The 12,780-nt window shown below is 44.3% G+C and overlaps 2 protein-coding genes across 3 annotated transcripts; both read left to right on the top strand.

The window, feature by feature from the left end:
- The first annotated feature begins 4,328 nt into the window (after positions 1–4,328).
- On the top strand, positions 4,329–8,214 carry LOC147423851 (uncharacterized). 2 transcript variants are annotated; one of them, XR_015186628.1, is made up of 2 exons: positions 4,329–7,906; positions 7,990–8,214. XR_015186628.1 is itself a non-coding variant. In XM_086501821.1 (2 exons), the coding sequence occupies exon 1, from the start codon at positions 5,062–5,064 to the stop codon at positions 7,417–7,419; it is 2,358 nt and encodes a 785-aa protein (XP_086357947.1). In that variant the 5' UTR covers positions 4,329–5,061; the 3' UTR covers positions 7,420–7,462; positions 7,546–7,975. The 2 variants fall into 2 exon arrangements, 1 of the variants encoding a protein (XP_086357947.1); XM_086501821.1 differs by lacking the exon at positions 7,990–8,214 and having other exon boundaries at positions 4,329–7,462; positions 7,546–7,975.
- Positions 8,215–11,326: 3,112 nt separating this feature from the next.
- Positions 11,327–12,276, top strand: LOC147423850 (uncharacterized). Its single transcript, XM_086502339.1, has 2 exons — positions 11,327–11,705; positions 11,779–12,276. The coding sequence occupies exons 1-2, from the start codon at positions 11,327–11,329 to the stop codon at positions 11,916–11,918; spliced, it is 519 nt and encodes a 172-aa protein (XP_086358465.1). The 3' UTR covers positions 11,919–12,276.
- Positions 12,277–12,780: the final 504 nt, after the last annotated feature.

Genomic DNA, 12,780 nt, shown 5'->3' with positions numbered 1-12,780 from the left:
AGTTGAGACACATGTAGTGTCGGAGTATACTAGTGACGGGGATGTCACTTTTACCTCGAGCTATGCACGAGATGCTATACATGTGGATAGTGCACTCCCTTCGTAGTGGTTGCTAGACGAAGATGCTATGTTTCATGTCACGCCGCATCGTGCATGGTTTTGTAGCTATTCTAGCGGGATGCTTGGCAGTGTACGTTTGACCGATGGATCGGTGCATGCGATAGCAGGTCTAGGAGATGTGAGACTGTCATTATCGAGTGGTGCATCTTACTTGTTACGACATGTGCGCTATATACCAGATTGGACAGTGAGTTTGATCTCGATTGGTCAACTTAGAGATTGTGGATGTCAAATTTCGCTACGAGAGCGAGATTTTGTGATGCATTTGTGTTCGCTAGTGATTGCGAGAGGTGCCAGGAGTGGTACAGGTTACCCATTGCATGTGGATCACGGGAGAGACGGTGTTGTCTCTGTGATCACGCAGCCAGGTAGACAGCGAGAGAGCAGGCGAGTCTCTTTTGCTTGTGGGTTGCAGGATGCTTTGCATGGACTGCAGAGTAGTGAGCTCGTTGTGCACACAGTTGGGGCACGACTTGAGCAGTCACACAGAGAGGTGACAGAGTCAGACATGCATGCTTTGCTACTGACTGAGCAAAGCAGAGAGTCAGTTGTGCGAGATACTTCTATGCAAGATAGACAGGTAGAGCGGTTTTGCTCTAGTGAGTCACGCTAGGAGGAGGTTGTGCAAGAGTCTATGCATACGGAGTTAGAGCATGAGAGCTCTAGTGAGTCACAGCAGATTGAGTGGTCATGTTTGCAGTGGATGATTGCAGAGGAGACTGAGATGTCAGCGATTATGCAATCATTCCTTTCTATGCTCGACAGTGAGCATGGGGATATAGTTGTGCAGGATATGTCTTCTAGCAGACACCTAGAGCAGCTGGTTTGCTCTGAGGTTGCACGACAGGTTGATGCGTTTTTTGTGGACAGTCAGGAGATGCATGTGGCTGACACGCCTTGTCAGTCAGAGATGCCTATTGCCAGGGATATATATGTTGATGCACGCTCCGTAGAGCTAGCAGGGCCCGCTAGCATTGCATCGGCATTCGGTGGTCTCATGTATGAGATGCTGATCTTGAGATCGGATATCGCAGCTGTAGTGGGAGCATTTGCAGTTGGGGTTGTCAGTCGTTTGTTGACTGATGATGGCATAGTGCACGAGGGAGATATGCAGGTATTGCGTACATACTTGCAGTACGTGTGCGGTACGTCTGGTGGTGTATGGACTTACACGGAAGCAGGACAGCCGGATGCACACGATCACAGCTAGCCAGTGGGCGTCGATTGAGAGCGGTTTTCTCTCACCTTTTGTAGTCTTTAGACTAGGTTCCCTTGCTTAAAGGCACATTCGCCTTTAAGTGGGAGGTTGTTGGGATATAGGCACCTTTGCCTTGCCCGGCCGCCCAGAGTCTGGGCTCCCACTGACTTGTATACCTTATACATAGCATAAGTGTATAGGGGGCTGCTCACTCTTTGAGTCTCCCCACCCACATCGTGTCTGTCTCCTTCTCTCTCTCTCTCACTCTCCGTCTGTGGTGCTCCCCGATCCCCTTCAACAGGTGCTAAGGTTAAAAGCCTCAGATTCGACAATGGAGGTGAATATTGCAGCCAAGCTTTTGAAATCTTTTGTGCTAGCAATGGCATTCAGAGGCAAAGAACAACCCCAAGGAACCTTAAAAAAATGGCATTTTCGAAAGGATGAACAGAACAATCATGGAGCGAGCATGAAGCATGCGGCTACATGCAGGCCTATCGCTTGAGCTTTGGGTGAAAGCTGTAAATACGTCTGTGTACTTAAACTCAAGTGTTTGGGTGTGAGGCTTTCATGCACATAAATAGAAGCGTAAGATCAAAGCTAGATGCAAAGTCCAAAAGTGTTTCTTCATTGGCTATGGAGAAGGTGACTTTGGGTATCACCTATGGAATTCTGAAGATGGTAAAATCTTTAGGAGTAGGGATGTAATTTTTAACGAATAAAATATGTACAAAGATTACTCGGAAAGAAAACAAACAAAAGAAATAGGTGATGAGTACATGGAGCTTGAGGACAGTGAAGACTCAAGGACAACAAACGGTGACAATGTGCAATAGCGTCAACCAAATGAGGAGCCTCAACCTATTCCCCAAAGATCTACAAGATCAAGTAGACCTCCAGAAAGGTTCGTTCCATCCTTCAACCATTTCTTGATCTCAGATTCTGGAGAGCCAGAATCATACGAAGAAGCTATACATCACGAATCCAAAGAAGAATGGATGAAGAGTATGCAAGTGGAGATGGACTCACTACATCGCAACCAAACAAGGGAGGTGGTTGAGTTGCCTAAAGGTAAGCGGACACTTCAAAACAAATGGGTGTACAAGCTAAAGGAAGAAGAAGGTGGGAATAAAAGGTACAAGTTTAGGCTTCTGGTAAAAGGGTTTTCTCAAAAGAAAGGTATTGACTTCAATGAAAAGAGCATTGGCAAGCTATGAAGTGGATACATAGGTATCTAAAAGGGACAACAACAAATGCTTTGTATTTTGGAGGAACTGATATTTTTTTTCAAGGATATGCTGATGCAGATATGGCAGGTGAAAAAGATACTCGAAGGAGCACTACTAGCTATGTTATCCCAGTTGGAGGTACAACAGTAAATTGGGCTTCAAAGCTGTAGAAAGTGGTCTCACTTTCTACCACGGAAGCAGAGTATGTAGCAATGACGGAGGCAAGCAAAGAAATTATGTGGCTTCACAGATTCTTAGAAGAGCTTGGATTCAAACAAGACAATTGTGTCTTGTAGAGAAATAGCCAAAGCACTATCCATCTTGCAAAGAACTCAGCCTTTCATTCAAGGACAAAGCACATTAAGGTTAGATATCACTTCATACGCACTCTTTTGGAAGAGGGACATCTAAAGGTAGGAAAGGTGCATACAAGTGAAAATCTTGCAGACATGTTTACAAAGATCGTCAACAAGGAGAAGTTGAGCTTTTGCTCATCTTCAATCGGTCCAAGTGGGAGATTATTAAGTATGGAGCTTGATTTATCCCTTGTAATTTTCTGTGTTAAAAACGCACATTTGTAAGGCTCTCATTATGAGGAGAAGCCATCGGACGTGAAGAAAAATCACTCGCCGAAAACCAAAATTTTCACGCCCAACCGGAATATTCCTTTTCATTGGAATATTATGGCCGGACGGCGGTCGAAAAGTGGTCGGAAAACGACCGGTCGGTTGGCCGGTGGCCGGTGGTCGGAAGTCAATGGCCGATGATTGGTGACCGAATTCAAAAGCAGACTTATCTTTCAAGGACGGCCACACATGGGCGGATTGGGGGTCCGATTTGGACTTATCTACACAAGGGCAACTACACATAGCTGCCTCTCATGAGAGAGGGCGACCCTTTTGGCCTATAAAAGGAGGTCATTTCTACACACATTTCACAGTGTGAAGTTGATGCAACAAGGTGGGTGTGAGGTGGTGAGAGTGAAGCAAAGAGGGAGCTGCAAAAGGGTATAATCCCTTTGTAACGTACTTCTTGTTTTGAAGTACTAAAGCCATTGAGTGGCTGCTTTCCCGTGGACGTAGCCCGCATTGGGTGAACCACGTATATCGTGTGTACTCTCTCTCTCTCTCTCTCTCTACTCTATAATCTCTTGTGTATGAAAATTATCTCTCTCCATTAAGTAATCTACTCAATTATCTACTTAGCTACATCGTATTTCCCAACATGCTTAGCTTCTCGTCCCAAGGACAGAGACCATGTGACTCTATGACAGGTCTGAAAACTATAGCTCCCATTTTCAACCAATGTTATAATGCCAACACACAACCATGCCCTTGAGCTTTACCTGTGTTCAAGCAGTCCGAGAACTATGAGGTTTCTTCGACAGTGGGATCGAGAATTCAACCTTTGTCCACAATTGGCACTGAAAAGTGCATGGCTCAGCTGGGAGGAGAGGCCTCAGTCCTGTCGAAGGTTCGCAAACTGCAACTCCATTCTTCAGCCAATGTTTTGATGCCAAGACACAGCCATGCCCTTGAGCTTACCCTTGTTTGGGGAAGTTTGAACCGTGCCTTAGTAAGGTTTGTGCCTAACCCCATGAAACAAATTGCATTCACCAACGACCCTAGTGTTGATCCCATCAAATTCCCACCCCCTTTGACCATGGCTTGCTCTTCCCCCCCCCCCCCCCCCCCCCCCCAAACAAAAAAGAAAAAAAAAAAAAAAAGAATAAAGCTCATCAAACTCAACTCACGTTCCATCAAAATACGGGTCAAACGTCAGCCTTCCAAGTTCCAATTCGTCTAAACAGAAGAGAACGAAGAACTTGTCGTGCTCCCTGCTGCTGCTTTTCTCTTTTCATCATGCTCATGCTCATGCTCTTCATCTTTTTGAACATGAGAGAGTTCCCTGCGCCAGGCTGCCAGCCCTGAATATCGGCCTGCTCAAACAAAAACTATGCGGTAAGGCAGCACCATCTCCATCATCATTAATTAATCAAATGATTGACTGAGTACTTCCCTTGTGCATATTATTAGTTAGATCTACACATACCCACAACCCTGCCCGCCTGCAGCAGCTACTACGTCTTCCATCAATATCCTTTTTCAATATTCCCACCATTTTCTATCTTTTCCTCTGTTGATCTCCGCCTCATTGACAATATCACTATCATATCCACAAATTGTGAATCGAATTCGACTGACCACTAGGATTGGCGTCGACCGTGCTTCAGGTTTCGCTTCTGCATTTGGTTTCGGTTGTGCTTGCAGCTGTTCACCATAATCCGACACTCCGGAAGTTGTTGAAATCGGATCGGATTTTCGCCATAGGGCCCAATGAGCCTCTGTCTAGATTGATTTGAGGCACCAAATTTTTTCTGTTCTCTTAATCTTCCTTCTATCGATCATGACTCTCACTCTCACACTCATCAATATCACACCATTTCTCTGTACATATCCTTGATGTCTCTTGCAAGTGTCTAAAATCACCCTCATTAGCTTCTTGTAGAAGCAGAGAATGCAGAGCCTGCTCTGTTGCTCTGATCTTGTCCTTCTCTTGAGTACCCTCTTTGCAATTTTACCCATCTTGCCCTCCTCTGCTTTCCTCACTTGCTCATCGTCCGATCTCATTGCTTTGCAAGCATTCCAAAGCTCCCTATCCACTCCCCTTCCATGGCATATGGGCACCGATTGCTGCTGGTGGCTAGGCATCCGCTGCGATGCGCAAGGCCGTGTCATCTCTCTCCATCTCCCATTATCAAACTTGTCAGGTTCAATTCCCCCTCTGCTCTTTCAGCTCTCTGCTCTTACAAGCCTCAATCTCAGTCACAACTCTCTTCACGGCGATGTTGCGCCAGACATCGCAAATTTGTCTAGCCTGACAACACTTGATCTTTCTTACAACCCATCCCTCATTAGCCATAGCCATAAACCCTTCCTACTTCCCCCCAATTTGCATCACTTACATCTCAGCCATTGTTCCTTTCATGGCTCCATCATCATCAATGGATCAAGCTTGGAGCACATCGACATCAGGGATAACTTCTTCGCTTCTGTCGCAATCAACAATATGGCTCACTTGAGGTCCCTGCAGACATTTGACGCCTCTTGGAATCTCCTGGGGAGGGGAATTTTGCAAACCCTATGTAATTGCACGAACCTCCGACTACTTAATCTGGACCACAACTATTTGGGAGGTCTGATACCATCAGAAATTGGCATGCTCCGCAAGCTCGAAATAATGCGACTACAGAAGAACCAAATTACTGGTTTCATTCCTCATGAGCTAGGTGAATGCCTGCAGGTCCGGGAGATTTGGCTAGATGACAATCACCTCACAGGTACCATACCGAAGGATTTAGGGAAGCTTGCTTTGCTTACAACTTTATCACTTACAAACAACAGGCTTGAGGGACCGATCCCCGGTGAGATTGCAAAATGTGGTAAACTTTCAGTCCTTGCACTCTCAGGAAACATGTTTACAGGAGAGATTATTATATCATGCCTACCGACATTACAGATTTTGAGAAAGAATGGCAATGATCTTGATCTTACGGTTGTACCAACCCAAGCCGTTGGCAGTTTTCATGAGCTCAGAGCACTGGTCGAAAAGAGATCTGATTGTGTTTTCTCACAGGGTGCATGGGGAATTAGCATTATGCAAAGCAAATCTCAATTTCTTCGTCTTCATCATTACCATCGTCGGCATCTTCTCCAGAATGATGTAGCACAGAGCAACCAATCACATGGTCTGCAACCCATTGTTACTGGAGTCATTTCTGGCATTGTGGTATTTTGTGGTCTGCTTTTGATAGCATTGATGGTGGCTCTTATATGGAGAATGAAATTGCGACAATGGCAGTGCATGCGACACTGTGCTCCGCATCCATCAAAACGGCCTAGTCTAAGGAAGCAACATAGTGAAAGAAGCCAGGTATATGATCCAAGCCTAACATCCATAAGCATGAGGGAAATTATAAAGGCAACAGATGAGTTCAATCCACGGAGAGTGATCGGAGATGGCGGCTTTGGGATTGTCTATCGAGCAACCTTGTCCGATGGAAGGACCGTTGCCGTAAAGAAGCTTGCGACTGATGGAATTCAAGGCAAGCGTGAGTTTGAAGCAGAGATGGATACTCTCGGCCGCATCAAACATCAAAACCTTGTGGAGCTGTTAGCATTTTGCGAAGTGGGTGAAGAGAGAGCACTTGTGTATGACTACATGAAGAATGGGAGCTTAGATGCATGGCTACATGAGAGGGAAGATGGGCCTAAGCATCTGGTTTGGGAGAAAAGGATGAAGATAGCAAGGGGGGCAGCCAAAGGGCTTGCTTTTCTTCACTACGAGTGCGATCCGCATGTCATTCATAGGGACATCAAGTCTAGCAACATATTGCTAGACAAGGACTTCGAAGCTCGGATCACCGACTTCGGCTTAGCAAGGCACATGAGTCCTCATTTGTCACATGTAAGCACAGAAGCTGCCGGCACTCTCGGATACATGGCCCCAGAGTATCATATGACACTCTGTGCTACTAAGAAGGCTGATGTTTATAGCTTTGGCATGCTCCTGCTCGAGATAGCAAGTGGGCTACGCCCAAACGCTATGCTCGAGAAGAAGAAATTTGGGACTCTGGCCAAATGGGCTGAGCATGTTGTTGCATGCGGCAATGAGAACGACATTCTCGATCCCATATTTAAGGAGAGACCTCCTCCTCATGATCAAGTCCGTGCGTTCGTCAGAATCGCCTGCCAATGTGTTTCTCGACTTCCTGATGACCGCCCAACGATGAAGGAAGTGTTTGAGCAGTTGTCTCTGCTAAGTGTGGATACTAGTGAGTGTGAGATTGATGGACAATGGTCTGCTGAGTTGTAGACATGAATTGGAGGTTGACACAAGGCAGCATCATAAGAAAGTGGTAAAGGGCTTATCCTCTACAGTAGCATTCTCTAGTAGATAATGTGAGTATCATTTAATGGAATATTCCTGACTATTGCACAGCATTCAACAAGGTGAAAGGGCAGATGGCTTATAGTTTGGCCTCATGATCAATGGATCGATTGATGTTACAGTTTGGTCTCATCAATTGGTCGATGCCATGGTTTGGCCTCATCGATTGGTCGATGTTGAGAATGTTGGGTCTATCATCAGAGTAAATGTACCCAATCACACAGGCAATGAAGAGCTATTGATGTACATACTTGGTTGCACCATCAAGGAGGGATGCTTTGCTTTATTATCATGTTGTATATTGATTGGAAATAGCACCAAGGGCAGCCGGAAAGAGTAGTCTCCGTGCTCGAGAAAACCTAAATCTTGGAGTAATCCCACCTACAAATTTTGAAATTTGCTAGATTTGAAGGTGAGAACCTACAAAATCTTGACATGTTCAATGTAAACATCTTCAAATCTAGTCAATTTACCTGTGAAATGTTCAATGTGTAGGTTTTTCAATGATATAAAGCACAAGGAGTGATACGAGGAAGGCTAGGCAATCATTCATGAATTCTTATTACTATGAATGATTAGGACAAGGCATGGTGACTTCCAATTCCTGATTTACCTCAACATCATGAGCTTCTGTGAGGGAGGCACCGCATACCTAGCTAGGTACGATTGGGGGCTTGGGGGCAAGGGACCGCCAGCCCGGTGGGGGGGGCGGTGGTCCCCTGCCCCCAATCGTACCTAGCTAGGTACGTGGTGCCTCTCGAGCAAAAGCTCATGATGTTATGCATTGTATGAAAAATACTGAAAAAGACTTTGTTTTCCTACATGAGAAAATTTATAAATCTTCTTGTGAATTTAGGCACCTTCTTTAAACAATGACAGTCATTCAATTCTAATGTGGATCATAATCAGCTTGTTATGTTGTAGATGCATGCCTTAATACTATATTTGTCTGATGCACACATACATACACTTAATTGAGTCAGCTCTCTCTCTCTCTCTCTCTCTCTCTCTCTCTATATATATATATATATATATATATATATATATATATATATATATATATATATATATATATATATATATATATATATATATATGTGGAAAGCGTGAAATTTGTCCCACATGTTTGTCTTTGTTCATGGAAACGAATAAGATGGTAAAGGAAGCTTGGAGAGAAAGAGAGAGAGAAAGCAGCTTTTCGTCGTGGGTGATTGTGTGTGTGTGTGTGTGTGTGTGTGTGAGAGAGAGTGAGAGAGAGAGAGAGGAGGAGGAGGAGGAGGAGGAGAAATGAGTTTTAACGTCGTAGGAAACTATCCGAAGAGAGAGAGAGAGAGACATTATGTTGTGGGGTGTGTGACATGTCCCTTTGGACTTATTTGAGGATGAGGTGGCAAGATAGTTGGCCTTACAAGGTGTTCACTGATCAACGAGAAAAGAGAGAGAGAGAGAGAGAGAGAGAGAGAGAGAGAGAGAGAGAGAGAAAACGCCTAACATTATGTTGTGGGGTGCGTGACATGTCCCTTTGGACTTATTTGAGGATGAGGTGGCAAAAGATGGTAAGGTGTTCACTTATCAATGAAATCAGTGAGAGTGTGTGTGTGTGTGTGTGTGTGTGAGTGTGAGAGAGAGAGAGAGAGAGAGAGAGAGAGAGAGAGAGAGAACGCTTAACATTATGTTATGAGGTGTGTGACATGTCCTTTTGGACTTATTTAAGGATGAGGTGGCAAAAGATAGTTGGCCTGAGAAGGTGTTCACTCATAGACCCATCGCCCATCCATACTCAATGGTAGACGTTTGCAAAAAGCATAGCGCTAAGACAGACCACTAGGGTTGAATTGTGGGTGCAAACCTCAAAAGGTAGCTCCTCTTACACTTGGGCTACGTCCATTCGACAATAACTGCGAAAAAAAAACATTTGGACAATGTTCATCTCGTGTGGCAAGCAAGGTGCTCAAATGGGCCTTTTTCGGACGTGTGCCACTTGTGCGTGATAGGAGCGTATTAACTGGTTGTTGATGCTCATTTCTTGAGCATTGCAATTGAGAGTCCACATCGTGGTTGAGAGAGAGAGAGAGAGAGAGAGAGAGAGAGAGAGAGAGAGAATCATGATATCCCACTTCTAGCCAAGAGGATGTTGAGAAGGCATAGGGCCATATGTGGCAAAGAAGATTTGAACCCGGGGCACCTAGTTTGGGATGTGAAATCTTGTGGTATTCGGTTACTTTACCCTCACTCGCTTCTTCCACTGCTCCGTCATTGGGTAGCTCTTTATCCACCTGGGGATTCACTCTTCATGGGAAGAGAGACGCCACCTATGAGCAGAGAGCCTTTGGAAAAACCCCTATTTACGACATGTACAAGGTAATGATGACCCTTGTTTTTACACTTATACTGTGAGGGTAAGGGCAAGCGGGAAACCGGCATGGGCCTTTCCTATAAGTGTAAGCAAGGATGGCTGGGCGGAGCATGGTGTCAAAGCGTCCAGCTTCTGTACACCTATTTTAATGATCTAGGCTCTACGGAGAGCTCTTGAGAAATGTGTTGCACGCACACAAGTTGCACAAGGAAAACGAAAGCTAGGGAGAGATAAATTTTAGTGCAAAGATGCAAGAAATTGAGTGAAATTTTCATGCAAAATTGATCCAATTAATGATGCAAATGAGCCTAACCACTTTCGTTCTTTCTACTTCTATCAATGTGGGTAGTGGCACTTTAATAGTATGTATTCCATCATCGATAGAGTTCAAAAGAGAAGGATTAGTGTATGCAATGTGCAATGCAAAAAAGCTTTTGAATAACGATTACAATGGCTAAAAGAGAGAGAGAGGACACTAATATAATCTAGCATATGGATTAATGCCTAGGAGTGAGCTGTTGATTTTGATACCACTTGATGGGTTAGTCGATGCGAAAGAGTACTCCATAATCACCCATGATTAGCATTAGGCTATGGAGGGTGAATCCTTAGATTAACCATGGTGTTAGGGTTAGGGTTAGAGAGATGGTAATTAGGGTTAGGTTATGCCAAAAGCAAGATCAGAGAGAGAGAGAGAGAGAGAGAGAGAGAGAGAGAGAGAGAGAGAGAGAAAATGATAGGACTCAAAGTGCAATTGATTGATCTCTTCCTAGGTGGCTAGATGGCTTTCCCACACGGTGCCGCAAGTTGGGCTTACCCTTACACTTTGAAGCTGTGATAATTAAGAGTGTTGCTTTAAAGTTGTGTGGGTATATGGGTTGAGACAGACATCACTTTAAAGATGTGTAGTGGTAATAGCATAAGCTGCGATAATTAAGAGTGTTCCTTTAAATGTGTGTGGGTATATGGGTTGAGCTAGACATCACTTTAAAGTTGTGTGGTGGTAATAGCATTGGCTTTGAAGCTGTGATAATTAAGAGTGTTGCTTTAAAGATGTGTTGGTATATGGGTTGAGACAGACACGTCACTTTAAAGCGTTAAAGTTGTGTGGTGGTAGTTATAGTCTGTACCGATGGGATGTTTGTGGGTACATTCATGAAGCTTACTGTAAAGGCATGATTGGTTTACCAATTTGAAAGTGGTCTCATCACTCCTACAGTGGGGTCGTCATATAAGTTGAAGCCTGAAGTGCAACAATGTTTGGTGAAGAACTTGTTCTCCAGCCCTCAATATTATAATGAGTCTAATATGCGGGCCCCTCCACAAAGTATTAGCACCCCCCAAAATATGAAGGAAAGAGAGGAGGATTTCTATAGCACATTGGATAGCATTCCATTGCCAAGAGTAGGTGTTTCTTTCATTGCTTTGTCAAGGACAAGGGGTTAGGAGCGTTAGTGAAGAGTGGCAAGAGGTTTAATGAAAGTTTTGTGTTTTTCTCAAGTTGTCCGTGTAGGACCCGTTCAACGGCTTGGTGAACACCCAATGGATAAAGAAAGCCTTGCTTCAAAAAACTCAATGGCACTGGAGACGCCAAGGCAACATGTGCTTAGCGTTATACCAGATGACGTTGCAGGTGGAAGCATGTCTGAAGGTGTCGAGGCTGATGTGGTCACAGTTGCAGATTTGGGGGTTGCGACTGCATTGCGAAGTGTTGGGTTGTCAAAAGGGGCCTCTAACATGTTTGACTATGCTACGGAGGATTGTGATGTTGTAGAAGGGGATGTGCCATCATCAACGTATGGTGGCAATGTGCACATGTCTGCCCTCTCTAGCTGCGTTGCGATCCCAACTATAGGTATGTACATGCGCCATAGCCTTGGTTTGTTTTATGCGTGCTGGTTGTTGCTAATAGTATAAAACATGTGCAGGGAGTAAGAACGCAAAAAAGAGTAGCAAACTATCTTTAAAGAGAAAGGCTGATGAGATCCCTTCCCCAGAGAATGTTAGCCTATCACAAATGCGAGAAATGGATAAGAAGAAGGGTATGTATTGTCTACAACCCCCATAATTTGAACCCGTGTCATGTTTTGCTATATTTTCTGGTGTAAGACGCAAGGAGCAGTGTCAAGGCACCAGATAGAAACCAAAGGTCATCGATGCAAGTGATAAGGGTACTCCCATTTGCAACACTGTATCACCTCCTAATACCGTGTCCCCTACATCCCGTTTGAAGCCTCATGCATGTAAGAAAGAGCCAACCTAGGATTTTGTATCAACCCAGGTAAAGTACCGATTCTGCATTTTGTATTAGCCCAAGTAAAGCACTGATATTGCGTTTGTGAAGTGCAACTTCACGGCACAAAGATTTTGGGTGTTCCAGCTTTTGCCATGTTTGGCCCCCTTTAGTGCCTCCCTTCTAAAGACCAAATTTGCACAATCAAGTCGAACTTTGTAATGGGTGCCATGACACCCCCTTTTCTGCAATAAAGATTTCATTATATAAAGTCCATGTAGTGTTGTGTCGTTTGTATTTGGTTTGCATTAAAGCTTTTTTAATTTTGAAAAGGTACCCTTTGCTTTAGGCCATGTAGAGGAAGTAAATGATCGATCTATTTCCTTATGTTCGTAGGAAGTGTACATAGCCGTATCCAAGACGCCCTTATAAAATTAAGTCAAAGTGCAGATTAATGTTCTTGTATTCAGCTTTCTTTGTTTGTCCCTTGGGACCTACAACTTGTGCAAGGTGGATTGATAAGTTGCTCAAGGACTCATTTGGCTTCTCAATCACCTCAACTGTTACCTCATGAATATCTCTAGATTTTGATGCTTGCAATTTTCCCTTGGTTCTAGGACCCTCTATTGGAACCTCTCCCCTTAGGCACTTGAGTTTTCTATACTTCCCAATAGCCCTAGTTTCAGTTGCATCAAAG

The sequence above is a fragment of the Adiantum capillus-veneris genome, chromosome 26, assembly GCF_014529385.1.
Source record: "Adiantum capillus-veneris isolate H3 chromosome 26, ASM1452938v2, whole genome shotgun sequence".
Lineage (NCBI taxonomy): Eukaryota > Viridiplantae > Streptophyta > Polypodiopsida > Polypodiales > Pteridaceae > Adiantum > Adiantum capillus-veneris.
This window is presented reverse-complemented; position numbering and strand designations above follow the sequence as displayed.

Bases quoted from the DNA above. Each gene is read 5' to 3' on its own strand.
- LOC147423851 (XM_086501821.1), top strand. From the start codon at position 5,062: ATGCAGAGCCTGCTCTGTTGCTCTGATCTTGTCCTTCTCTTGAGTACC.
- LOC147423850 (XM_086502339.1), top strand. From the start codon at position 11,327: ATGAAAGTTTTGTGTTTTTCTCAAGTTGTCCGTGTAGGACCCGTTCAA. The intron at 11,706-11,778 runs GTATGTACATGC...AAACATGTGCAG, and splicing joins CGTTGCGATCCCAACTATAG to GGAGTAAGAACGCAAAAAAG.